The 26,519-nt window shown below is 36.7% G+C and overlaps 2 protein-coding genes across 5 annotated transcripts in view; both read left to right on the forward strand.

Moving 5' to 3' along the window:
• LOC120528009 (sodium- and chloride-dependent GABA transporter 2-like) overlaps positions 1-1,982 on the forward strand; it is a 92,865-nt gene extending 90,883 nt beyond the window's left edge. For all 3 annotated transcript variants that reach the window (XM_039751977.1, XM_039751979.1, XM_039751976.1), the window contains one exon: positions 1,220-1,982. In XM_039751977.1, coding sequence (XP_039607911.1) covers positions 1,220-1,254 — 35 coding nt within the window. In that variant the 3' untranslated portion in view covers positions 1,255-1,982. The remainder of the gene's footprint in view (positions 1-1,219) is intronic.
• Positions 1-24,773, forward strand: part of LOC120528011 (immunoglobulin kappa light chain-like) — a 127,225-nt gene extending 102,452 nt beyond the window's left edge. Inside the window, exons 3-4 of one of the 2 annotated variants that reach the window (XM_039751982.1) lie at positions 13,334-13,371; positions 24,219-24,773. In XM_039751982.1, coding sequence (XP_039607916.1) covers positions 13,334-13,371; positions 24,219-24,550 — 370 coding nt within the window. In that variant the 3' untranslated portion in view covers positions 24,551-24,773. Of the gene's footprint in view, positions 1-13,333; positions 13,372-16,796; positions 17,280-24,218 lie in introns of those variants that run through there. The other variant, XR_005633451.1, reaches the window with a different exon arrangement.
• Positions 24,774-26,519: the final 1,746 nt, after the last annotated feature.

Below are 26,519 nucleotides of genomic sequence, written 5' to 3' on the forward strand. Positions count from 1 at the left end.
GAAAGCCTACATATTGTAATCTTTTTACGTAGCCAATAAAAGGGGTCATTTAGCTTAACTTCTTACTACATCCATAAAGCCTGACACGGTACAACACCCTAGTACTATAGATAGCTACGTGAAACTTACATTCAACTCTTGAGCATAGGAATGGTGCTATATAAATAAAATGTATTATTAATTATTATTATTATTATAATATTGTAGCGAAGCAAACAAGTATGTGAATTTAACTGTAACATTAACTCTCTAGCATTGCCTCTTACAATGGCTTTCTTCTTTTTTTTTTCCCCATTCCTATTCTTTGTAACCTTATCCAAGAATTCATAGGCATTACTTTTAAACTTACAAGTTATTGTGTTCTAGCAGCATGTTACTAAAGTTCTGAAAAGAAAGTTGCTCTGTGAAATAGTATCCTGCTGCAGCCTTTGGAATGTGTCATTTTGGATTGTTGATTGATCTTATTTTTTAATACTGTGAAAGACTGGACTCCTTTGGTACTGTGTCTCTTCAGAGAATCCTTGCGTACCGCTGGTTTGACTTTGTGTTGAATGAGCGGTTGCTCACAGAGTCCCGAATGAGGCACATTACCTGCATTGTGAGGGAGCATCAGTTACAGCACTGCAGTCATGCGGCACAATTCCCGTGGGTGATCGGGCTTGCAGGATGCTCATTGTTGAGAACCCGAGTGGCTGGACCAGGCCAAAGGGATGCCCGTGTTACACTTGGCTACAACAGATTGAGGGTCATTTCCGGAGGTTGGGACTGGACCGCTTGTCTGCCTGAGGGGGTTGCCAACCAGGATCCCCCAGCTGTTTCGTCATGTATTGGTTGTGGCAACACACTGTTACCAGTGCATGCTCCCCAACCTGACTTGAGCTGGAAAAAAAAAATCACAAAAGTTAAGATAAACATCTCTGCTGCATACTATGTAGAGATTGCTGAGCCATGAACTTTTAGATCTAGGAAGCTGCATGTATTACAGTTGCTTGTTCTTTTTTCTTTGCTATTTCTATTTATCCATTCTACAATTTGCATCAATTATGTCATGTTAATTTGAGGTATGTCTTGCCAGGTAAGGTGTACAGTACATTGACCTTCTAACTTCTGCCAGTTTAATTCATTGAAATGGGATCTTGCAGTGAATGAGTCACCGTCAGACCTTCATTGCAGTCCACCATGGATGCTAGACTGTACTTCTTTTTTTTTTTCTTATTAGGACACCAGGGAGATGCTGGACACCCAGGATGTTGACTGTAAATCAGAAACTTTGAGTTGGCTCTTCTAAAGTTCTGTAAGCTTCAGAGGTTTGTGTGGGATCGGTATGGACAAGAATTGTGTTATCTTCATCTCTGGCCCTAGCTGATCTTTATTGAAACATACCTGCGCATTTCTCTGTTGAAATGAACAGTGTTATGAACTTGAAGAAGCTGATTAAAAACAATTCAAATAAAGTGTATGGTGTATATTTGTATTGCCGTATGAATGTTAATGTTTTACTTTAACTGCTGCATACTTGTAAATATGCTCAGTGGTAAATGGTTTTCAAAGGAAACTCTACTAAATAACAATTAAGTAGTGTTCAAAGCTACTTGCACCTTTCTAGTTACTACAAGTTTTTATTGTACAGCCCCTAATTAGAAAAAAACGGGATGGTATGGAAAATGCAAATAAAAAAATGAAAAATTACTTTGACTTTTATTTCATTGCAGACAGTATAAACCCAAAATATTTCATGTTTACTCTGGTTAGCTTCATTCCATTTGTTAACATACTGTACATAATTTCCTGCATTTTAGGCATGCAACACATTTGGTAAATGCATTCACCACTTTGTAATGTTGCCATTCCTAAGATGATTTGGCACTGAGGATATCAAGCAATGAAGCGTTTCAGGTGTTGTTTTGTACCATCCTTCCTGCAAACACATCATAAGGTGTGCAACAGTACGGGTCGTCGTTGTCACATTTTTCGTTTCAAAATTCTCCACACATTCCAAATTGGGGACAGGACAGTACTGCAGGCAGCCCAGTACAGTGGCCATATCCTCTTCTTCTGGACATGGTTAACATAAGACTTTGTAATGTGTTTGACAAAGGCTTGCCAAAGTCATCCGTTGCCCATATGGTTAAATCAGCTATTGATGAGTGACTGCACAATGTACTTTGAGGATTTTTTGTTTTTAAGCAGTTCAATCATTTTCTTATGCATTTGTTGTATTGTCATAATAATAATTGTGATGGATGTCGGAGAGTTCCGGCCCTCATCCCCAGGCCAGGAGGAGTTGCCCGAATTCCAGTAGGGATGGACTTTGTAGTTTTTACACAAAGGCTCGTGGACTCTTATGTATGGACTTGTGGGGCAGGAACACCTCGGGACAGGGGGTATAAAAGGACTGTCCCTGGAAAAAAATTCATCTTGAGGGCAGCATATGTTGCTCTAAAATAAGCACACAGCTAAAAGAACAAAGGAGTGGCTTCACAACAACTCTGTGACTGTTCTTGAATGGCCCAGCCAGAGCCCTGACTTAAACCCAATTGAGCATCTCTGAACAGCAGAGATACATAAGCAGTTGAGACCTAAAAAATGGCTGTCCACCAACGTTTACCATCCAACCTGACAGAACTAAGCACACAGAGAAGATCTGCAAGGAAGAATGGCAGAGGATCCCCAAATTCAGGTGTGAAAAACTTGTTGCATCTTTCCCAAGAAGACTCGTGGCTGTATTAGCTCAAAAGGGTGCTTCTACTAAATACTGAGCAAAGGGTCTGAATACTTAGGACCATGTGATATTTCAGTTTTTCTTTTTTAAGAAATCTGCAACAATTTCAACAATTCTTTTTTTTTGTCTGTCAATATGGGGCGCTGTGTGTACATTAATGAGGAAAAAAATTAATTTAAATGATTTTTAGCAAATGGCTGCAATATAACAAAAAGTGAAAAATTGAAGGGGGTCTGAATACTTTCCGTACCCACTGTATATCATCTCAGCTGTTGTATGTCACCTTGGATAAAAATGTCAGTCAAATAATAGGTAATATTTATATTAGGCCAGTAAAGCTGCTTATTCATAAACAATTGTCCACGAGTAAACTTAAATAAGATCAATTGCTATTTTTCCAACTGAGTTGTTTTTTGTTGATGGTCATTGCAAAACACAATTTTACAGGAAAGTGTACTCTTTTGAATTTAATTTGTAGGAATAATGTGAGTTTATATGATTGTCATTATGGTCACGATTTTCATTTTCATGTTTACCTTGGGTGACGTGGTAGTGCAGTGGTAGTGCTGCTGCCTTGCAATAAGGAGGACAGGGTTTGCATGTCCTCCCTGTGTCTGCGTGGATTTCCAGCAGGTGCTCCCGTTTCCTCCAACTGTCCAATGATATGCAGGTCGAATAAGTGGATTAAGTGGGTTAGAAAATTCGTTTACACTATTCACTTAAGTACAGCATTTCTTGTCACATTTTTTGTCAGTTATATGTAGTTCCTGTCTGGAGATATTAATGTACTGTATATGCAAAACAGTTCTATGTTTTACAATTATGTATGAAACGTGAAGAGCTAGGAGAGCATCTCTCAATTTCTCCCTTGCAGTTTGTGCTACTGAAACAAATGACTATGATGACAGTAAAAAATTAAAAGAAGTACGCCTGGCATGTGCTCTTTACTAGCATACTAAGAGTGTGCAATTAAAATGTTGCAAAAAATATTACATGTTCTACTGTTTAATGGCTTACGGCAGTTTATATATTGTTCAATGATGTTTCAATTTCCTAAAGTGATGCCAGACAATGTACTAAAAGATTAAAAGACTCAGGACAGGAGCATTGGACCTTTCCCTCCTCAAATGAAGTTTGCTGGTGAAGGTAAAAAAATATATATATATAGAAAGATGCCATCAACTGAGCTAAGCAATAAACTGTGCCCAAAGTGTAAAGATAGCCTCAAGAACCCTGCAACTCTAAAATAAATATAAAAAAAATGGATTCAGGAATGGTTGGATTTATGTCACAACCTGCAGACTCATAAAAATTAAAAAGAATGTGTACAAACAAACTGCTCAGCCACAAATAATGTTAGCGGTAGCACAGAAAATCATAATGTTATGGCATGTCCTATTGTCCCCAAGATGTAGTTATATGGAAGCCCCTCTAGATCCTTGAAAATATGCAAGCTTACCAGCCAAATAAGCCTACAAAAATATAGGTAAACACCCTTGAAGAGCTCATCATTGTTTTGGGTAACAGCAGTGTCTTTGCAGCAGCCTCTGCAAGAGCGAGAAACAACAAAAGTGAATAAGCTTGCACATTACCATCAATCACCTCGGCAGCTTATAAATTGTGTATATATTTCATTTATATGATCTGCTCCTTTTAAATTGCCACCTTCCAATAGGCAGTATTCAATGTGCTATTTTCCAACACAGGGCACAAGGCAGGAAACAAACCCTAGGCAGGGCACCAGCCCACTGCAGGTCACACACACACTAGGGACAATTTAGAATCGCCAATGCACCTAACCTGCATGACTGTGGACTGTAGGAGGTAACCAGAACACACAGAGGAAATCCACGCAGACACAGGAAGAACAAGCAAACTCCACACAGGGAGGACCCGGGAAGCAAACCCGGGTCTCCTAACTGCGAGGCAGCAGCGCTACCACTGCACCACCGTGCAGTCCTTCCTGAATACAGTATGTGGATAATAACTCAAGTATAATGAACTGCAAAATTAATAAATTATGTAAAATGGTAATGCTGATTACCTACCTGGCATCCACACCAGCCCGGTATACACTATTTGCCATAAAATAAGAAAATACTGCATTTCCAATTTCCTCTTCCTCTTTGAAAGCAACGCTCTAACAGCAGTATCATGTAGAATTGTTTACACAGCTATCACAGCACAGAATGGGTAAGGTGAAAATTGGGTGCCAGCTGGTGATTCAGGAGCACAGAGGCAGGCGCATTTTCCACATATCTCAGCCTGTACCTTTTATTCCATCTTGCGGCAGATTTGCTGATGGTCTGTTTAGAATTGTTTTTCATTTACCATTCTGGAGAATAGTTAAAGATGTCAGCTGTAATGCAGAAAGAGATACCTGCTATCATAGATGGCCTTCTGATACACTGTTGATTTAGCTTGGATGAAGACGTTGTGGATACTCCCAGGCCCCTTTACCACAATTATCTAAGAAAAGTCAATATTGACTACAAATCACCTGTAAGTTTAAAGCAAAGAGCCTTTATGGCAGGTGTGATTAGGCTACAAGAGGCTGGAAGTATAAATGGTATGAGCTACAGCTCAACTATGTAACTTAAATAATGTGTGAGTGCTGCATTCAAGTGGTGGTGGTGTTCGGACACACATGCACAGAATTAAACATTATGGTTTATTAATGTGAAGGATAAATGTGTGCTTATGTGTTTTATTGCTGTTTTTCTCATTTTTGACTTATTATTATTCCAGTTTTCATGTAGTTTCTGTGATATGTGCATAATTATGCATTGTCTTTTTAAACGAGCCTTCATTTTCTGTATTTTGTGGATGTTGCCACGGGAGGTGGGGCCACTCTTACATCACCACTTCCACACCTTCTCTCTGGATAATTAAGGCCTAGAGATGAGTGAACTAAAATTAGGAGAGCATTGTGTTTGTCTGGAGGTATTATGAGTATTGCTATACAGTAGCATTTTCTTTGAATTAGTCTGGTTTCTCTAACTTCCTTGATTCAGTTTAAGGATTTTAATTCTGGATTAGTGTTTTGAGCCCTTTTGCCTCTTTTTGCATTTTTGGCTCATTTTCCATTTTAGTTAAATAAATCCCTAATGTAGATTCTTTGTTCTTTTGTGCACAATCAGGTGTGCCTAGTAAGGCATTTTGATATATTTTAGGACTTTTCATTTTGCTACCTCTCTTTGTCTGGGACCTGCTAGGCCAAAGTCAGTAGTTAGTAATGAAGAGAAGCTGGATTTGGGGTGAGTCTCCTCAAGCAGGCTAGTGAGGTACCTAGCCTGCCTTTATGGTCCTATTAGGAGGCCTCACACCTATTTTGTTACGTTTGAGACTCTGTCTCAAAACGTTTTACTTTGTAACTTTTTTTCATTGCATCTGTACCATCTCTCCCCAAATGTGCTGATTTCCTGTTCTTCTCTTTTCTTTCCTCCATAACAAATTGCAATACAGAAAATGTTTCCATAAAAGTAAAGTCTAGCTAAGACCATAAAATAAATATTTGAAAGAACATGGAAATATTATCAACTTATGCATTTGTAATATTAACACTACAAATATTAACATGTCCAACTTCTCCACAAAATATAAACATATGAAATAATACATTTTATCACATGAAGTATAAAACGTAACATTCTACATATTCTGTTATAATGTGAATTTAATGTACTCTGTCGGGTGACCACTGTCTGTAATGGCAATTAGTACAACAGGGATCCAGTTTGGGAATTATTCAGCGATTAACTAGTGGGTTGGAGGTGGAGGAGTTTGGGCGCATACGCTGATAGCGTGTTGCCGCACCCACCACCTGGATTGGGACCCGAGTGCACCGGGGCAGCACATTTATTTCAAACTGATTGATTTTGCCTTATATCGCAGAAGTGAGTGTAACCATTAAAAAACAGTTATTTGATATTGGGATTTGTGAGACCTATTATGTTTAGCATTCTTACATACAGCTGAAGCAAGGACAATTATTTCAGATAAGGATGTGTAAAGATGCATAGTTCACAGATTGTGAACAGAATATGCTGTGGCCTGCAGGGGGCAGTCCAGCACCCCAAACCAGACACAGACAGATTCAAGTCCAGCAACACACAGGCTTTTTACCTTTGTGTGGGAAACCCTACCCAATCGTTTCCCACACAGCAATGCACAGTATAAAAGCACAGTACTACAAATACAAAGCAGCCCACAGCACTTGGTCTTCTTGTTCGTCTCAGTTTTTCTCTGCCTCCAATCCTCTTCTAGAAAGTGTTGTGTTCTCCCTCCTGACTCTGGCTCCTAGAGCAGCGGCAGCTGACTCCTTTTATGTAATACCTAGGAGTACTTTCGGTGTCCTGTAGGCTTAGTCTGGAAGCACTTCTTGGTAAGGTGAAACCCCAATGAAACAGGACTCTGCAGTCCCTGCAGCACCCCCTGAACCCAGTGGGGCTGCCATCTAGCAATCCGCAGAAGATAATTCCCTGAGCACGCTCTCTCCCCTGGTCGTTCCATCACAAAGGCATCTGTCCACCACAATGCTATATTGGGGTCTCAGAAGAGCACAGTACATAAATAGCATATTCCACTAGCTCAGTTGGTAGTTACTTAGTATTTGTCACAAATAGCTCACTGAACATGCTAAACGTGTGGGAATGGAAGATTTGTCAGGAAGCAAGCAGCATGGATATGATGTTGACACTGTGTCAAGAACAATACATCCTGTGCTTTACTGAAAGGAACTTCAATCGCCAAAGACTCCTAAGGAAGAACTGGACAACAACTGCACTGTTCCTGTGGCTTCTCTTCGGCTGATTTTGTACATATACAGAATTTACTGCACTGCATATTAGGAGAGAAAGCTGCATTTAAAACCAAGTTAAATATAACCTTTCTTTTGTTCCATATCTGTCCAGTCTTGATATTTACGCCATGGTTACTAAAGTGGTGTATATAGAGGTTCAAACTATGAGCTGCATTTCTACAAAGAACAAACTCCCAGGGAACTTGAGCCCCCTACTGGACACATTGGGTTTGTGGGTGGTGTGAGTGTGAGAGCTGACAACCAATAAATGCTCTCCAGGAAGTAGACTGTATATAATGAAGCCACAAGAAAAGAAGGAAAGTGCATATTTTGATTGTGCAAACAGAGGAGAAGCTTGTCTGTTAGAAACATTTTGTTTGCAATACGATAACAAAATGGGAGAAAAGGGTAAAACATGCAACTAAACTCACCATACCTGGAAAACAGCCACCAGTTTTGTCAGGCAGCGTGTTAATTGGCTGTCAGAATATGATAAGATGACAATACTTTGGATTTACAAAAACTGCTGAAAAGTCATTCTGAACTGGTGTAATTTGTTATTGTTAGTCATTCAATTTGACATCCTTAAGGCAGCAAAATTCAGCAGACACAATTCAGACACGCTCTCTGACTACAATTTGTGAGGTATTAATTGAAATGTTTTACATTCTCAGGAAATGCCCATGTTGACAGGATATGCTTGCATAACCACTGAGAACAACTCTGTCTAAAAGTAGGGCAAATCGAATTATGGATAGATTTATGAGCGAGAAATTTACAGCACAAGCTTACTTAAAGAAGAGGTCTCCAGTCAATGACCCAAAACTAAACTAGTCACAATAGCTGTTGTAATGTTGTGAATAGCAATTTAAGGTTTAAGGTTTCTTTATTTAGTCATGTTTACACAAGAAAACATGAAATTTGCCTTCTCAGTTGCATCTAATAACAGACAGAATAAAATAAAACAGACAAATAGAAACAAGAAAGGTTAAGGTAAGGCAGTTAGATAATACATATTTACACCAAAAAAAAAAAGGGCTGCAGGATACATATCAAAACCTTAATCATCATCTCCAATATTTCTTATTGAAAAGTCGTATGGCACTAGGAAGAAAGGAGTTTCTGGAGCGATTTGCATGGGTTATCCTTCCTGATTTACTGAACTTTAGTTCTACATGTAATGGATGACTGTCATCAGTGGAGATGATTTCCAGTTTCTTTACCATTGCCCTCTGACACACACACACTAGTCAAATCATCTACATCAGCCCCAATAACTTTAGCTGCATACTTCGTAATCTGCTGGAGCTTTTTGGAGTTTTGGTTTGTCAGACTATGAAACCAGGCAATGAAACTGAAAATTTTATGAAGAGTTGTACTTCACCATGTGATGTGTTACTAACTACATGTAATAAAGCAGGCCATACAAAAAAATAATTACTAAAAACCCTCAGACTGATTTTTTGACAGTTAAAAGACTTTAACTGAGGAGTAATTTGGTATTTAAACTGAATAAAAGCATAAGGAGATACAAAATGTACCAATACACATGAATGGTACCTTTTATGATGGATAATGATTAATTATGAATGAACAGGTATGGGAGTGAGCAACACCGCCAATAAATAAAGTCAGAATAAATGATTGATAAATTGATTAAGAACTTTACTTACTTACTTACTTATGCCCTCCACCAAGAATCCAGACATTCATCAACACCTGTCTCAGAAAGATCCTCCATATTCACTGGCCAGACACCATCAGTAACACCAACCTGGGGAAGGACCTGCCAACCTTCAGTAGAAGTAGAAATCTGGAAGAGAAGATGGGGATGGATAGGGCACACCCTACGTAAACCGCAAACGAGCATCACCAGACAGGCTCTCAGATGGAAGAACTTTACAAAAAGCAAAAATATGAAAAGCATATAACACATGGAGCTCAACAATTTCTCTCCATGAGACTGTTAACAAAAGGCTGGAAGGTACTGTGCATACAACTGAAACAAAGTGTCAGACTCGCCAGAAAGAAGGAACTATAATTTGAATTTCTGCACACGTGTTTAACAAATTAATATTCATGCTGATGTATGTCATGCAATGTATGTATTTAAGAAGTTGACAGAGAAGCACACAGTTTAAAATGAGGAACAACATGTGTGCCAAAAACTTACACCTTCTCAGTTCTGCAACTGAACATATGCGTTCTGGTTATTATAATGTACTAATGGCTGTCTAAGAGTGGAACATTGGTGTGAAGATATGAAGATTTATTTTGAAAGTGGGAAGATTTGACACTTGTGTAAAAGCTGTGACTGGATACAGTGTATACTTTACATGACACAGTGACATGGCCTTCTTTGCATGCACAATGGAAAGAGGATAAATATCATTGCAAGCCTTTCAGCAGTTTACATCAAAAAGCAAACCTGGAGGTTAATCCAGCACTAGAGAGCTGAAGCGGAGTGCACTGGAACCAGCATTCGACTACAATGTTACTCTTCATAAAGATGTAAAAGTAGATGAGAACAAATAAGGTGAGTTTAGCTCACAAAAAGTTTTGTATTTTTGTATTTTCTTCTTATTTAATCATACGATACTTTCAATTTGCAATGATAAATTTTGTGATGGATGCTTTGAACAGAATTACGCACTAAATTATCGTGTTCCAGTATGCAAAGAACAAGAAGTAATACATGAAGTATAAACAGTATAGAAGGTAAAGCTGAATTTAAATGAATAGTTTGTAGTACTTAGTTATCTGTAATGACATTGCAAATTTGACAGACTCACAAGAATACTGCTGTGCCCAAGAGCAGGGATTTAAATGCAGCATAGGTTTGATGTAAAAAACATTCTCTGGAAGAATAATCAGCTATGTGGAGTCAATGAAATGGACTGGGCTTTGTATATTAAATGTGCAATTTATTTTTGATGACTAAACACTTTACTGTGGTGTTTATTTACATAGTAATGCATTTTACAGTAGTCCAGCTATTCAGGATTGGTTCTTGATTTGTGCTGGATGCAGAGTGGCAGGTCTCTGGCTGTCACAAAATGGTGCAATGGATAAAGCAGGTTCGTTTGGGGATGTAGAATTTTGATTCCCCAAAACTCGCTTCTGGAATAAGTGAGATAAAAAATATGAATTAGATTAAAATATATAAAAAATATACAAAGAAAGTATTTTCAGTCTTGCATCTGTGTATGCTTTATATTTTTTATTATAAGTGCTGACTTGATGATCAGATAATAATATCTTTGGCTACTGCATTTAATATACATAGCTTAAAAGTAACAAGGTCAAATCACTCAAGGTAACAAAAGGCTCTTTGTTAGCTGTAAAGGAAGCCATTAATAGAGACCACTGAAAGATGGGCTGAGTCAGATTGCAGGCTGTGCGTCAATTGGAAATGGAGGAACTAACCTAAATATAGACTGGAAATAGCAATCTATCTATCTATCTATCTATCTATCTATCTATCTATCTATCTATCTATCTATCATATAGTGCCTTACAGTGCTATCTATCTATCTATCATATAGTGCCTTACAGATCTATCTATCTATCTATCTATCTATCTATCTATCTATCTATCTATCTATCTATCTATCTATCTATCTATCTATCTATCTATCTATTATAGTGCCTTACAGTGCTATCTATCTATCTATCTATCTATCATATAGTCATATAGTGCATTACAGTTCTATCTATCTATCTATTCATATAGTGCCTATCATTTCTATCTATAATAATAAATAATAATTCTTTACATTTATATAGAGCTTTTCACACTACTCAAAGTGCTCTCCATTCATGGAGGACCCGCAAATCAAACCCACAGCTCCTTACTGCAAAGCAGCAGTGCCACCTATGCTATCCATTCATCCATCCATCAATTTCAAAAACTAGAAGGAACAAAGATAAAAACACTTTTTTAGCAATCTAAAAATTGTATTAATTTTTTAAAGCTCTAATTAAAAATGGCTTGAAAGTGAAATTTGCATATTATAAACTCATCAATGATATCAGTACATTTAAAAGCATCTGGGCTTGTAGGCAAAGTTTTGTGTTCTGTTAATGATGAGGAATTGAGCATGGGCTCAAGAATTAATTTGTTACTCAAATGTTTGGACTATATCCATTATTTGTATTATGTTGCTGTCATTGATAGTTATCTTTGATGCTTTGTTTTATTTTTTATTTTTTTATTTTTTATGCGTAGACGTTATAATCAGGGTTCGTCTTAATGCATGGGCATGCTGGGCAGTGGCCTGGGGGCCCCATGAGCATAGGGAACCCATGCTAATCTATGTATGTTGTGACTTCTATCCATCCATCCATTATCCAACCCGCTATATCCTAACTACAGGGTCACAAAGGTCTGCTGGAGCCAATCTCAGCCAACACAGGGCACAAGGCAGGAAACAAACTCATTGCCAATGCACCTAACCTAAACCCATGCAGACATGGGGAGAACATGCAAACTCCACGCAGGGAGGACCCGGGAAGCAAACCCGGGTCTCCTAACTGTGAGGCAGCAGTGCTACCCACTGCGCCACTATGCCGCCCATGTTGTGACTTGCTGTCAATAAATAAATACTATACTATACAAAACTATAAATATTTGTTATTGTGTTACAAGTGGACATTGGCATTCGCCTCTGATTTAGTATCACAGTCACCTCTGCAACCTCATGTATGTGTACGGATCTCACACACTAAATAACGTAAACCGTATATGTTAACGTCACTTCAACTCAATTCTCTGCAAAGAAATTTTGCAAATGTTTGTGTTGAACATACTGTGCCCTCTCCGTCTGTATGGTTTACCAATTGAGCATCATTTATATGTTAAATCTTTGTGTTTTTCAAGGCTCATATTACGTTGTTCAAATGTTTGTGTTAATTAATATTTGCTGTACAGTGTATTTTTGTTAATGTTTAAACACTGATTTTATTGGAAGTACCAATACAATAAATACAGTATATGTTAAATTTTATCGACCATTTACATTTTTATTCCTGTGAGTGGTTGTGTAAGTAGGGGCCCCAGTGCACTGCTTTGCCTGGGGGCCTATAATGCTGTTAAGACGGCCCTGGTTACAATATACAGTAATTCTTTTGAAAAACATCCATCTATCCATCTGTCTATCTATATGGCAGAGTTACTTTTTATTCACCATCAGTGTAACATGCTTGGGTACATCATTGCAATCATAAATAATAGTTTAATTGCCAAAGTTTATTAAAAACCCAATGTTTGCATCCAGTGTTCTGCATTTATATATTACTCATCTTACTTTACTTTGGACACTCTTAATTCATTCTTCGTAATGCTTATACATTTTGGATGTGGGTTAACCTACGAGTAGGCATTTCTTCCATGGGGAGTTTCTTCTGTAGAATACTAGCAGCAGCTAATCATTGTTACAGGCTAACCTAATAGTAAGCTGTAAGTTAAAAGAAAACTGTTCCAAATATATATTTACATTTTACATTAACTTTTTTTCTTGATTGTTCAAACTACCTCTGTGAATTGCCTTTGTTAATCAGTATCTGCTTATAGACTTAAATTGTTGAAAGGTACGGACTTTAATAATAAATATGCAGCAGATAAAGACAATTAGTAGATAATTCATTAATCATACAGAAAAGTTAAATTGATAATTAAATGATTTGGTGAGGGTATTATGAGAAAGAGACTTGAAGCTACCAATCTGACGATACAACAAACACATTAACTTCTCATTAACAGAAAAGCAGAAGGTTTTTGTATGGGCGATCGCCTGAGTTTACACACTGTGGTACACTTTCGGCGGTGGAACCAAGTTGACAGTGGGCTGTAAGTAGAATGTTTTTCCTTTAATTAATTGGTACGGTATTTTCTTTCTTTTCATTTTTATTTTAAATGACTTCACTAACTTTTTTCTACTTAGCAGACATAATCAGTTACATGTTTTACGAAAAGCTGATTTGGATGATGAACCAGTTTTATTATTTCTGTATGTTTTTCAATTGTTGCATGATTCAGATTTTCAGATATGCTAGAGTTTTTATTGGGTTACTGGGTGTACAGAATTTCATTTTTGCTAAACGTGAGAAATAAGCACAACTGAGTGCAGCCAAATGCCGGGGCAGTGCTGCTGTGTTTGAGGCAGGCAGGTTTTTGTACGAGAGCTCTGAAACAATCCATCACTGTGGTGGACGTTCGGTGGTGGAACCAAGTTGACAGTGGGCTGTAAGTAGAACATTTTTCCTTTAATTAATTGGTACGGTACTTTCTTTCTTTTCATTTTTATTTTAAATGACTTTACTAACTTTTTTCTACTTAGCAGACATAATCAGTTGTATATTTCTAAAAAGCCGACTTGGGTGATCAACCAGTTTTGTTATTTCTGTATGTTTTTCAATAGTTGCACAATTCAGATTTTCAGATATGCGAGTGTTTTTATCGGTTTACTGGGTGTACAGAATTTTATTTTTGCTAAAACTGATAAATAAGTATAACTGAATGATGCCAGGTGCTGGGGCAGTGCCCCTGTGTTTGAGGCTGGCAGTTTTTTGTATGAGTGCTCTGAAACAATTCATCACTGTGGTGGACGTTCGGTGGTGGAACCAAGCTGACCGTGGGCTGTAAGTAAATTATTCTATATTATTTATTTTATGGGACTTTTGTGATCTTTGAAGATTTTATATCAGATGTCATGAAGAGTGCAATCTTTCACAATTTAACTATAATGTAAATAAATGAAAAATAAGCCCTATTCTTCATCATCATTTTATTTACTTTTGAATGATCATCGGTTGCAACTACTATCAAATGCATCTCAAAATTTTCAGGATTTTTTTTTATGTAAAGCCTTCTTCTTGAAAACATATGTTTTAATTTCATGACTAACCTCATAATATGTGCCAAATATGTTTTAATTTTTCATATATGTTTGTGTCTTTGTATTTTTAAACATACCCCAGACAAGCATTTGAAAATATGTGAGGTTTATGCGTCATATATTTATGCTAGTGCAAGACTAAATATATTGAAAACTTTAACCTGCCGATTACTCTAACAATATGCTATTTTAAACAGAAATAGAAATGCTAAAATGTAGGCATTTATCGCTCTGGCTATTAATCAAAAGTACTGACGTCCATCCAATTCATTTCAATCTGTGGATGTCAGACATTTAAAATTCACTATGAAATTTTAATCTTAAAAACGTGTTGGGCTTTGTCGGACGCATTCCAGCAGGCTCATACGTGGGCAGCACGGTAAATGCAATCGCAGTGGCTCACTTTTGGTGGGCTTTAAGTAGAAATTTAATTGGCAATGTAATTATATTGTTAATTGGGATAGCACTTATTTCCATGGTAGTTAATCACTGTGGTGAACATTTGGTGGTGGGACGAAACTGACAGTGGGCTGTAAGTAAATAAGAATTTAATTCTAGCACATTAGTCTTTTTTGCTTGTTTGTTGAATAATTAAACTTCATACCATTCAACCTTTTCAATTTAAATTATAATCACTGCAAACTGTAGTTTTGAATTTTGTTATAATCTGCTCTCTTGTCGCAGATCACTAATAAATTGGCTGCACTGTACATTAGCTGTGTTTAAAAATGATTACCTAGTCTACTGTAGGATTTAGTATCTGTTCACATTTTTAAGTTGTAAAGATTCAGATTTAAGAAAATATAAATGAGAAGCTAACACAGGGTCAAAAAATGTGTAAGTAAGTTTATAGACTTAGAATTTTCTAGTTGCAAAGAAATACTAGATTTAAATGGAAGCAATTTAGGGAGAATATTTTAAGAATGAACGTGACGGTAACATATGGTGGTGCAGTAACTTCTGTTAGTCAAACACTGGAAGGTTTTTGTACGGGCAGCAGCCTGAGTTTAAACACTGTGGTTCACTTTCGGCGGTGGAACCAAGTTGACAGTGGGCTGTAAGTAGAAAATTTTTCCTTTAATTAACTGGTATGGTACTTTCTTTCTATTCATTTTTATTTTAAATGACTTTACTAACTTTTTTCTACTTAGCAGACATAATCAGTCGTATATTTGTAAAAAGCTGATTTGGGTGATCAACCAGTTTTGTTATTTCTGTATGTTTTTCAATTGTTGCATGATTCAGATTTTCAGATATGCGAGTGTTTTTATCGGTTTACTGGGTGTGCAGAATTTTATTTTTGCTAAAACTGAAAAATAGGCATAACTGAATGGTGCCAGGTGCTGGGGCAGTGCCCTGTGCTTGAGGCTGGCAGTTTTTTGTATGAGTGCTCTGAAACAATCCATCACTGTGGTGGACGTTCGGTGGTGGAACCAAGCTGACCGTGGGCTGTAAGTAAATTATTCTATATTATTTATTTTATGGGAATTTTGTGATCTTTGAAGATTTTATATCAGATGTCATGAAGAGTGCAATCTTCCACATTTTAACTATAATATAAATAAATTAAAAATAAGCCCCTTTTGAATGATCATCGGTTGCAACTACTACCAAATGCATCTCAAAATTTTCAGGATTTTTTTTTATGTAAAGCCTTCTTCTTGAAAACATATGTTTTAATTTCATGACTAACCTCATAATTGGTGCCAAATATGTTTTAATTTTTCATATATGTTTGTGTCTTTGTATTTTTAAACATACCCCAGACAAGCATTTGAAAATATGTGAGGTTTATGCGTCATATATTTATGCTAGTGCAAGACTAAATATATTGAAAACTTTAACCTACCGATTACTCTAACAATATGCTATTTTAAACAGAAATAGAAATGCTAAAATGTAGGCATTTATCGCTCTGGTTATTAATCAAAAGTACTGACGTCCATCCAATTCATTTCAATCTGTGGATGTCAGACATTTAAAATTCACTATGAAATTTTAATCTTAAAAACATGTTGGGCTTTGTCAGATGCATTCCAGCAGGCTCGTACGTGGCTCACTTTTGGTGGGCTTTAAGTAGAAATTTAATTGGCAATGTAATTATATTGTTAATTGGGATAGCACTTATTTATACGCATTCATATAGAACCTCTTAGTAAACACAACATACACGGATTGGGAAACCAACTTCATTCCTTTACGTATTCGGCAGGAACACACTACAAATCTCATTTTGATATCATATGAGAAGTCACCCCAGGGGCTCCTCATATGTGTGCACTCCATGGGTAGGTTTTTGTACAGGCACTCTATGGTAGCTAATCACTGTGGCGAACGTTTGGTGGTGGGACGAAACTGACAGTGGGCTGTAAGTAACCAAGAATTTAATTCTAGCACATTAGTCTTAAAACTTAATAGCATTCAACCTTTTCAATTTAAATTGCAATCACTGCAAACTGTAGTTTTGAATTTTGTTATAATCTGCTCTCTTGTCGCAGATCACTAATAAAGTGGCTGCACTGTACATTAGCTGTGTTTAAAAATGATTACCTAGTCTACTGTAGGATTTAGTATCTGTTCACATTTTTAAGTTGTAAAGATTCAGATTTAAGAAAATATAAATGAGAAGCTAACACAGGGTGAAAAAATGTGTAAGTAAGTTTATAGATTTAGAATTTTCTAGTTTCCATTTAAATGGAAGCAATTTAGGGAGGATATTTTAAGAATGGACGTGACGGTAACATATGGTGGTGCAGTAACTTCTGGTTAGTCGAACACTGGAAGGTTTTTGTACGGGCAGCAGCCTGAGTTTAAACACTGTGGGTCACTTTCGGCGGTGGAACCAAGTTGACAGTGGGCTGTAAGTAGCATCATCTTTCTTGAAATTATTTATAAGGTGCTGTCTTGCTTTTCATTCTTATTTTAAATGACTTTGATAACTTTTTTTTTCTACTTACTAATCATATTCAGTTATATCTTTTGTAATAAGCTGGTTTTGATGATCCACCAGCTTTAAAAGGAACCTGTCTTCTTATTTATTTTTTTCATTTACCCAATGAATTTTATACTTTAGATTTTAGTGTTTTTTTTCTTGGTCACCAAGTCTATAGAATTGCATTTTTACTAAAAGTGAGGAAATAAGCAAAACTGAATGCAGCCAGCTGCTAGTGCAGTCCTGCTGCTCTCGAGATAGATACATTTTTTGTACAAAGACTCAAAAACAATTCACCGCTGTGGTGGACGTTCGGTGGTGGGACCAAGCTGAACGTGGGCTGTAAGTAAAATATTCTACACTATTAATTTCATGGAAAGGTTGTAATCTTTTAAGATTTTATACCAACGTCAATGACAGTGGACTGTAAGCAGCACAGTTTTTCGTTAATTCATTTACGTGATATTTATTTTGCTTTAATGTGTACTTTACAGGCTCTAAATCATTTATTTATACATATGTAACATAATCAGTTACAGTTTTTTTTTTTTGTAAGAACCTGATTTTGGATTTAGAAGAACTATGTTTTTATTGCACTGAAAATAGAGTTTTTATTTCAGTGTTTTTAAATGGTGCTTCACAGTCAGTGAGTTTTCAGGATTACATTTTTTGGTGAAAATTAGAAATATAGCCTGAATGGATTCAGCTGCTAGTGCAGCCCCTCAGTGCCAGCAGGTTTTTGTATGAGTGCTTTAGGACAGTATAGCACTGTGGTGGACGTTCGGTGGTGGAACCAAACTGACTGTGGGCTGTAAGTAAAAAAAGAAATTAAGTTTACTGCATTAATATATTTTTCTTGCTTGCTCAGTAATTAAGCTTCACGGTACTTTTCAGTCTAAAATGTGAACACGGTTTGAATACTGTTTTCATCTAGTCACTTGTTACAGCTCACAATAACAATTGGCTGCACTTGACATTACATATGTTTAAAAAATACTAAACAGTCTACTTTATGATTTGGCACCTGTTTACATTTTTAAAATGTTCAGACTTCACAAAAATAAATAAGCAGCTAACACAACAGATAGAAAATCAGTAAAATAAATTCTGCAGTTGCACAGAAATGCCAATTGTTCATTTAAATGATTTAGGTAGAATATTTAAGAACTGATGTGGTAATAAAAATTGATGATAAAAATAAGTAGAGTAACTTCTACTTTGAGGAAAACGAAAAGGTTTTTGTACGGGCAGCAGCCCAAGTTTAAACACTGTGGTACACTTTCGGCGGTGGAACCAAGTTGACTGTGGGCTGTAAGTAGCACCATTTAAATTGAATTAATTGGTATGGTACTTCTGGTTTTTTTTTGTTTTTATGTTGAATGGTTTTAATAGCTTTTTTTCTTACTAACCAAATATAATTGGTTATATCTTTTGTAATAAGCTGCTTTTTTTATGATACACGTTAACCACGTTAACTTTTTCATTTACTCTTTAAATGAGAATTTTAGTCTTTTTATTTCTTGATCACTGAGTCTATAGAATTATATTTTGTGCAAAAGTGTAAAATTAAGCGAAACCAAATGCAGCCTGGTGCCCGTGCAGTGCTGCCATGTTTTTGTATGAGAGCTCCGAAACAATCCATCACTGTGGTGGACGTTCGGTGGTGGAACCAAGTTGACTGTGGGCTGTAAGTAAATTATTCTATGCTATTCATTTAATGGGACTGATTTTTGTAACCTTTTAATACTTTATACCACATTTACTGACAGTAGACTGTCAGTAACACCATTTCTTTTTAACTGATTCCACTGGCATCTGATTTTGTTTTAATTTGTACTTTCTTCTACTTACTGAGTATAATCAGTTATATTTTTTTTGTAGTAAGCTGATTCTGGAGTTAGAAGACACCAAGCTAACAAATGGCTCTTTTGGTTTTGCCATTTACTGCAATAATAGTAGACTTTTTATTTCAGAATTTCGAATGGTGTTTCATAGTCAGTGAGCTTGTAGGGATATATTTTTTTACTAAACATTAAAAACATAATAACCTTAATGCAACCTGCCACTAGTACTTGAGGTAGAACGCTTTTTGAACGAGAGCTCTCAAACAATTCCCTACTGTGGTGGACGTTCGGTGGTGGAACCAAGTTGACTGTGGGCTGTAAGTAGAATATTCTACTGTTACCTATCTTTGTTGCTTTTTTTTTACAGTATTACCATCTAAAGATTACAAATAATACATTTAATCAAACATGCAAACATAAACATTGATCTCTTAAATTACTTCTCTAGCAAATGTTCTCATAACGTTTTAATGTAAAACCTTTTTCTTTTTAAGTTCTATTCTAGTATCACAAAGTGTGGCAGCATTCTTGCATGTAGTGAACTTTTTCACATCTTCATCCTTTATATGTTCCAGACAAAAAAAGTATAAAAGTGATGAGAATAATAAATTATTGTATCTCTTCAATGATTATATTTATATTTAAATTTTTGGACATGCTTGTAGAAACTAGTAAATTAATCAAATACTATACTATACACCAGTTTACAACATAGACAGCGCTTTAAACAGAAACAGATTCACAGTTAATAATCACTTAAGGTTTTGGTGTTTAATAGTTGAACTTTTAATTACAGTTAAATCCACAATTAAATTGTGAGGTATTTTTGCAATCACACAATTCAAAAAAGGGACTAGCAACCCTTTGCTGGAGGTGCAGGATTTTGCTTAGGTCTCACAGTGGGTCACGTTTGGTGGTGGATCCCAGTTGACAGCAGTCATTTTAAATCTGTACTCATTTTTACATCTTGGACATACTCAGCTATATCATGTCGGTTTTTAAGATATGTAATGGTGTTGTTTAGGTATTAAGTCTTTCGCATTGCATTCTTAAAGAAAGTGGTAGATTGAAGCATAACCTGCATGGCACCGGCCATTTATTATGATTAGATTTTTTATGTCGAAAGGGCCGCTTTTTGCTTGGGCAGCATAATGAGCTGAACCACTGTGAGCCACTTTCGGCGGTGGGACCAAACTAACCGTGGGATGTAAGTACAGTACAAAATATCTCTACCATTTTAATTTCACGTTCTCTTTATTTTTAAACAATTTATGATAGCATGTGCTATATTTAATTTTTTAACAACTTCGACTTTATAGTTTTCTGTTCAGTCAAAGTGTTCTTTATTGGTGCGACTGCTTCTGTGTGTACACAGTAAAGCATACAGAATATTACATTGCAATTATTTAGTTCATATCTCCTCGGCTTTCTATACTTTAATTGCTATAACATGTAACAAGTCGTGATACGGCTGTGGACACACTGGAAACTTTGCTATAAGTCAACTTTAACTCAGTACACCGTTTTCAGCATTGTGCAGATTTTATCACACGTTATCTGACTAGTTAGCCGGACAGACAGAGTGTCGTTTTTTCGACTGGCTTTCCCGAAAGAAACGCTAATGGGGCTCAACACGTGCTCGCTCCAGACCCGCACACAATTCACTGATAGCTGTGGAAGTTTGCAGTGACCAGTCAGACTAAAGATGAGGTCTTGGAGGGTTGTTCCCACTTTTACCAAGATTCTGGGTTTGAAGATGTTCTGTTTAAAGACGGAGCCAAACTGACGACCGTCTAAAGCTTACAATGCAGTGCTTAATCACTAATCACTAATACATTAGGCTAATGTAAAATTATCAGTATTATTATAAATGTTCGAAATTACCCGTCTTGTTATTAATATCAATGAAGTCATATTTGTCGTTGGGTTAGAATATAATCGCACTGTTTAAAATGATTAGGGGAAAGTCGTGCTGTACCTTGCTGTTATTTACAATCTCTTTGTTTAGGAGTGCGCTGACAATACATTCCACCTGAAGAGGAAATATAATTCAATAAAAAGAAAGATGAATCACGGGATACCTCTAAAGAGTATTTAGCGTAAAATTTGGATTACTTATTGTTACTAATGTCAATTAGCGGTTATGCTGTCTGTGTGGTTGCCTATAGTGCGCACCGAACTTTGCCACTCCGCTCCTTGGGCGCTCTCGGCTTATTGGGACTGAGCTGCGCAGCCAGTGTGGTCAGGGGAAGAATTGTATCGGAGAAAACAGTGGGAACACTTTTAACATCTTTTGCCTGCTGATAAATTATGTTTATTATTATCATTATTAATATTATTATACATATTCATCCGTACATCCATTTACTAACTGACTTAATTACTTCATAGGCGTGATGTGATTTAACAATATATTGCCTAAACAGTTTTCAAAGACGGCACTATCTACTATACCTATATATTTATATATATATATATATATATATATATATATATATATATATATATATATATATATATATATATATATATAAAATTAACTCAGACATTTTGTTTTCAGTATTAATTACCAAACGAATGCAACAGTATGCTTAGACAATACTTTCACCACCAATTTGAAAAATTTCCTTTAAAGCGCTGTGTATTCATTAAAAATAGCTGTGGACGGAACACGAGTTTATATGCTCGTACATTCACATAACAAATAGTCACCCAGTTCTGACAGTATGTTAAAGTACACAACAGGGTCGTGGCAAATAATTTGTCTGCAATCGATTACACGTTAATAACCAACACTGCTAAGGACAGCAGTGAATTGGAAGGTATCGCACTGTCTTGTAAGGACAGTTTTAAACTTTCTAATTGATTATTCATTTGGTATGGAAAAAAATAGACTGTTGCTTCCAAATGCGGAGACTATTCCAGGTTCTTATCGCATTTTGTTTTTAATCAAAGTTGTTACTGATTCCTGCTGCATTCGCTTTAAAAGTGCAGGACTTCTGTGAAAGCAATACAATACGTAATCTACGTACTATACTGTATCTGTTAAATGGTATTTTAAAAGTTCTCTCGATTGAGGTGGGACATTTTTTTACACGTCGTACACAATAAACATGAATAAAGATGTAAGCGCGTGAACGCTTACTGAAAATAATAAATCCGCTATTTCAGGGTATAAACTGACAGCAAAATAGGACTGAGCACACTTCTGTACCACTCGGTATTCCTGTGCTCCTGCTACATCTTCAAGACTTGCGAGTGACAGTCGATGTATTCGCCTTCCTAAAGTGGCCGGCCGTGCGAGTCAGCGGACCTTATGGTGGACGGGCTCCCCAGGGCTGTGTCTTGCCTTGCACTTCACGATGTTCCATTCCAGGAGAACTGAATTGAATTGAACGCGTTTCAAAGTGTAATGTTACCCTGAGAAGTTTTGGGACATAGTTAAATTATTGTTTAAACTTGAAATAATGAATTAACTTTAAACGGATTAACTGTTTAAATTATGGATTAACATACTATCACAAAGAAGACATTAGCATCGATTAAAAGCATTGCCTGCATGTATTTTTCATGACAAAGACACATAATGCAGTGAAAATGTGATATACATATTATTTATTGTCATGGTAGTTCACATATAGGCACTTCGGAGTCATCATTGTGTTTCATGGATTCATTTTGCACACTTACTGTTATAGATGTTTACTACTGCAGTTGTTTCAGCAGCCACCATTAGAACTAAATGTTTTTCTTTATTCAATTCTTGAGGTAATGTATTGTGATGGGCACTATATAAAAGGAAGACTGATTAGATTAATAATTAGAGGCTCTTCCCAAGAATAAGCAGGGTAGCATGTTAATGGCTGGATGGACTATAAATTACATGTTAATAATGCCATTGTTCAAAATGACCTACTATCACTTTCAAAGTGCTAATATGTGGTTTGCCTTCCTTCCTGATATCCTCCAAGTTTCAAGATGTTTGAAGCCCTCTAGACATTATGAACGAGTAAAAAACGGGTATTTAAAAAAAAAAAATAGTGCACTAGTGGAGTGAAATCATTTTATGAATATTCCAACTTGTATGGAGTCATTTTGGCACCAACATATAAATAATACTTAAAACAAAATTGACTAGGGCATATTTGGTCTTTGTGACAAGCCACCTCAAAGTGATTATTAACTTTAACTCTGCACTCTTACAAATCAAGGTGCCAGAGTCTTTCTTCAGAATGATGCCATAGTGCAACCAATTTTGGTATCTAAAAGACCCATCAATGTGAAATTCCATAAAGAACTTTTATTTATTTAGATCTTTAACAGGCTCCATGAACAATCATATATAGATAACAAATTTGTGAAACACTATGGGCTCTTGATTTGAAAAGGACTCTCGCTGCATACCGTAACACAGACTAAGTTCAGGTTTTCTTAATCTGTTAGTGTCCTGCTAGGCAGCCTACCATACATTAAAGATTTTGCTTTTTTTTAACATATGAGGAAGTTTTTTCACAACACCAAACACCATCAAAGAACCCTCCCCAGAATGAAACGGTGCTGTGTGAGGCAAAAGAACTACAAGGAACCACACAACCCAGTAAAGAACCACTAAGTGCCGTTATAGAACCGTATTTGTAAGAGTGTGCTTGTGGAATCTCCATGACTGAACAGATATTCTGCTTGGTTTTGCATTTGACTGTTGTTGTTTTCTATTACAGGAATATAAGAATAAATTGAACCGAGGGCATTTTTTTTAGAATCTATATGTTTTATGAATATTTAGCATTTATATGTAGAAAATGTAATGTCTTGGACCACCAAAACTAAGCAGTAAAACAAAGTACTTGTGAATGTATTTATGATTCAGTAGGTACCTCTAAAACGGCAGCCATCTTCCTTTATATAAAATAAAAACATCAGTTCTGACTACCTTGCCTTTATGATCTCAGTCAGGTGACCAGTGAGTAAGCCTGCATTGTCCCTTTCTTCCTTGCAACCTAACCTTTTTTTTTTTTTTTGGCAGTGAAAAATAATGTGAAGCCTACAGTATCCGTGTTTCCTCCCTCTAAGGATGAACTTGAGGGCAACAAGAAGGCCACTCTGGCATGTCTGGTAAACAAGTTCTACCCGGAAGATGTAAAGGTGGAATGGTTCAACGGTGACAGCCTGATCTCTAGTGATGTCAAGACAAGTGACACCTTACTGGAAACGGATGGAACCTTCAGCTTGAGCAGCACCGTCACCCTGACAGCCGACCAGTGGAACTCCAAAAGCACTTTCTACTGCAAAGTTACACATGTCACTCTGACTCCATCACAGAAATGGCCTGTGTCAAGTGCAGATTGTAGTGTTTAAATTAAATAGCCACTAGGAAAAAAAACAAATGAAACACTTCTGCTTCTGATTGTTAACGAATGATTAAGGGCTGTAGCTTTTCTTGTAGTAGTTTAATAATCGTAGGTTACAGCCTGGTCTGTTGCTTTGTTTCTGTTGTAATTTGTGTCTGTATGGTGCATTGTCATGTGTTCAAGCTGCACTTAAAAGAGCAAGTTTAATAAATGTATTGATCAATCATGAACACTGCTTCTTTATTTTCATTGAAGGAACACTGATATTTATGGGGTGGTGGTTTTCATATATACTAAAATATATACTAAAATTCCCTTTTAAAATATCTCTGCAAATTTCCACTGATTACTAAATTATAGCATCCTCCTAAACCAGATACAATACGAGTAATGAAACTGTCAGCACAGCAATGATACCTGCTGTTCAAAAGATGGGAGCAAGTAGATGGTCCAATAAAAGCTGAAAAATAACAGCTTTGATCCAGTGTGAGACCCTCATTCAATGAGGAATGAAAGTTGGGCAGTTTGGGCACAAGGGGGGCATTATTACATAAGTAGCTGAACATAAAGAAGGCAATGCAGATTTCTAAACATGTCAGAATGTTTAAAACTGAGCAGACACTCTGGCCTGGAGTCCCATTCAATAATTTTTATGCACAATAGAACAAAAGAGCTTCCACGCCACAAAACAAAGACTGTTTGGTGATTTGAATGAATCAGTTTTGTAACACTGTGCAGGATCAATGAAGCAGATGGCTATGAGTGAGACTGGGGGCTCTGATTAATGCCCAGAAAACACTGCCACAATTATCCAGGATATCCCAAAAACAAATCTAAGCAGCACTTTTTAGAGTTTGAGTAGAATCTCCCTTGAGGTGTTTTCAAATGTTTTTACAATGCAATCAAGGAGCCCAGCATTGAAGAGAAGCAAGTTCACATGCACACACACCTTAACTGACCCATACATTTATCTAACTTGCATGTCTTTGAGCTATGGGGAGACTAGAAAGTATCCTGGAGACATGGAAGGAAGTGTAAACTCCTCTGAGCCAGTCTGGGATTTGACTCTTTCCACTGCTCTTTAATCATTTAATCAACATGATACCACTAAAACATTTTAAGGGTATTACCATCACCCATCTTTTGGCATGCCTGTACTCCGGTTTCCTCTCACAGTCCAAAGACATGCAGGTTAGGTGCATTGGCGATTCTGAATTGTCCCTAGTGTGTGTGTGTGTGTGTGTGTGCCCTATGTTGGCTGGGATTGGCTCCAGCAGACCCCCGTGACCCTGTAGTTAGGATATAGCGGGTTGGATAATGGATGGATGGATGTGTTGTAGATATTCACACAGATGTACACTGGAATAGATTTGTCAAGTGTTCACTACATTGTTTTGAATTTTTTTAGCTCCCTCTTCATTGTTTCCTACCATTTCATCCTAATAAATGACTTTATCAAATTGGTTTAATCCATACAAGGCCTGTGGTTGGGGAGTCGGTCTGGGGGTTGTAGCACAGAATGTAAGGCAAGAACACACCCTGGATGGATACCATTCAGAACTTACTTTTACACACACCTACACTTATATGGGGCCAATTTAGATTTGCTATTCAACCTAACACATATATGCTTGGAGTGGTGTGGAGAAAATCTGGGAGTGCATAGGAAACAATCTAAACAGCCAAGGAGAGAACATGCAGACTCTACATAGACAGGGATCTGTTGTGGGATTCAAGGTTTAAATGTTAGATCTTTCAGGAAGCAGCACATTCCCTTTAATATCATCTTCACATTTGTTCAACAGACCTAGGAGGTTGTTATAGTGTTTCATCTGTGCACTAAATGACCAGTTGATGTCAAACTTTCTCCAAGGTTGCTGTGAATAGCCAGTGTGATATGCCAACTGCACTCCTCAGTCATCAAATGGTTTGACAGAACCTCTGTGAGGCCACTCAGAAGTCACTCTCCATGTCCT

The sequence above is a fragment of the Polypterus senegalus genome, chromosome 4, assembly GCF_016835505.1.
Source record: "Polypterus senegalus isolate Bchr_013 chromosome 4, ASM1683550v1, whole genome shotgun sequence".
In the NCBI taxonomy this organism is placed as follows: domain Eukaryota; kingdom Metazoa; phylum Chordata; class Cladistia; order Polypteriformes; family Polypteridae; genus Polypterus; species Polypterus senegalus.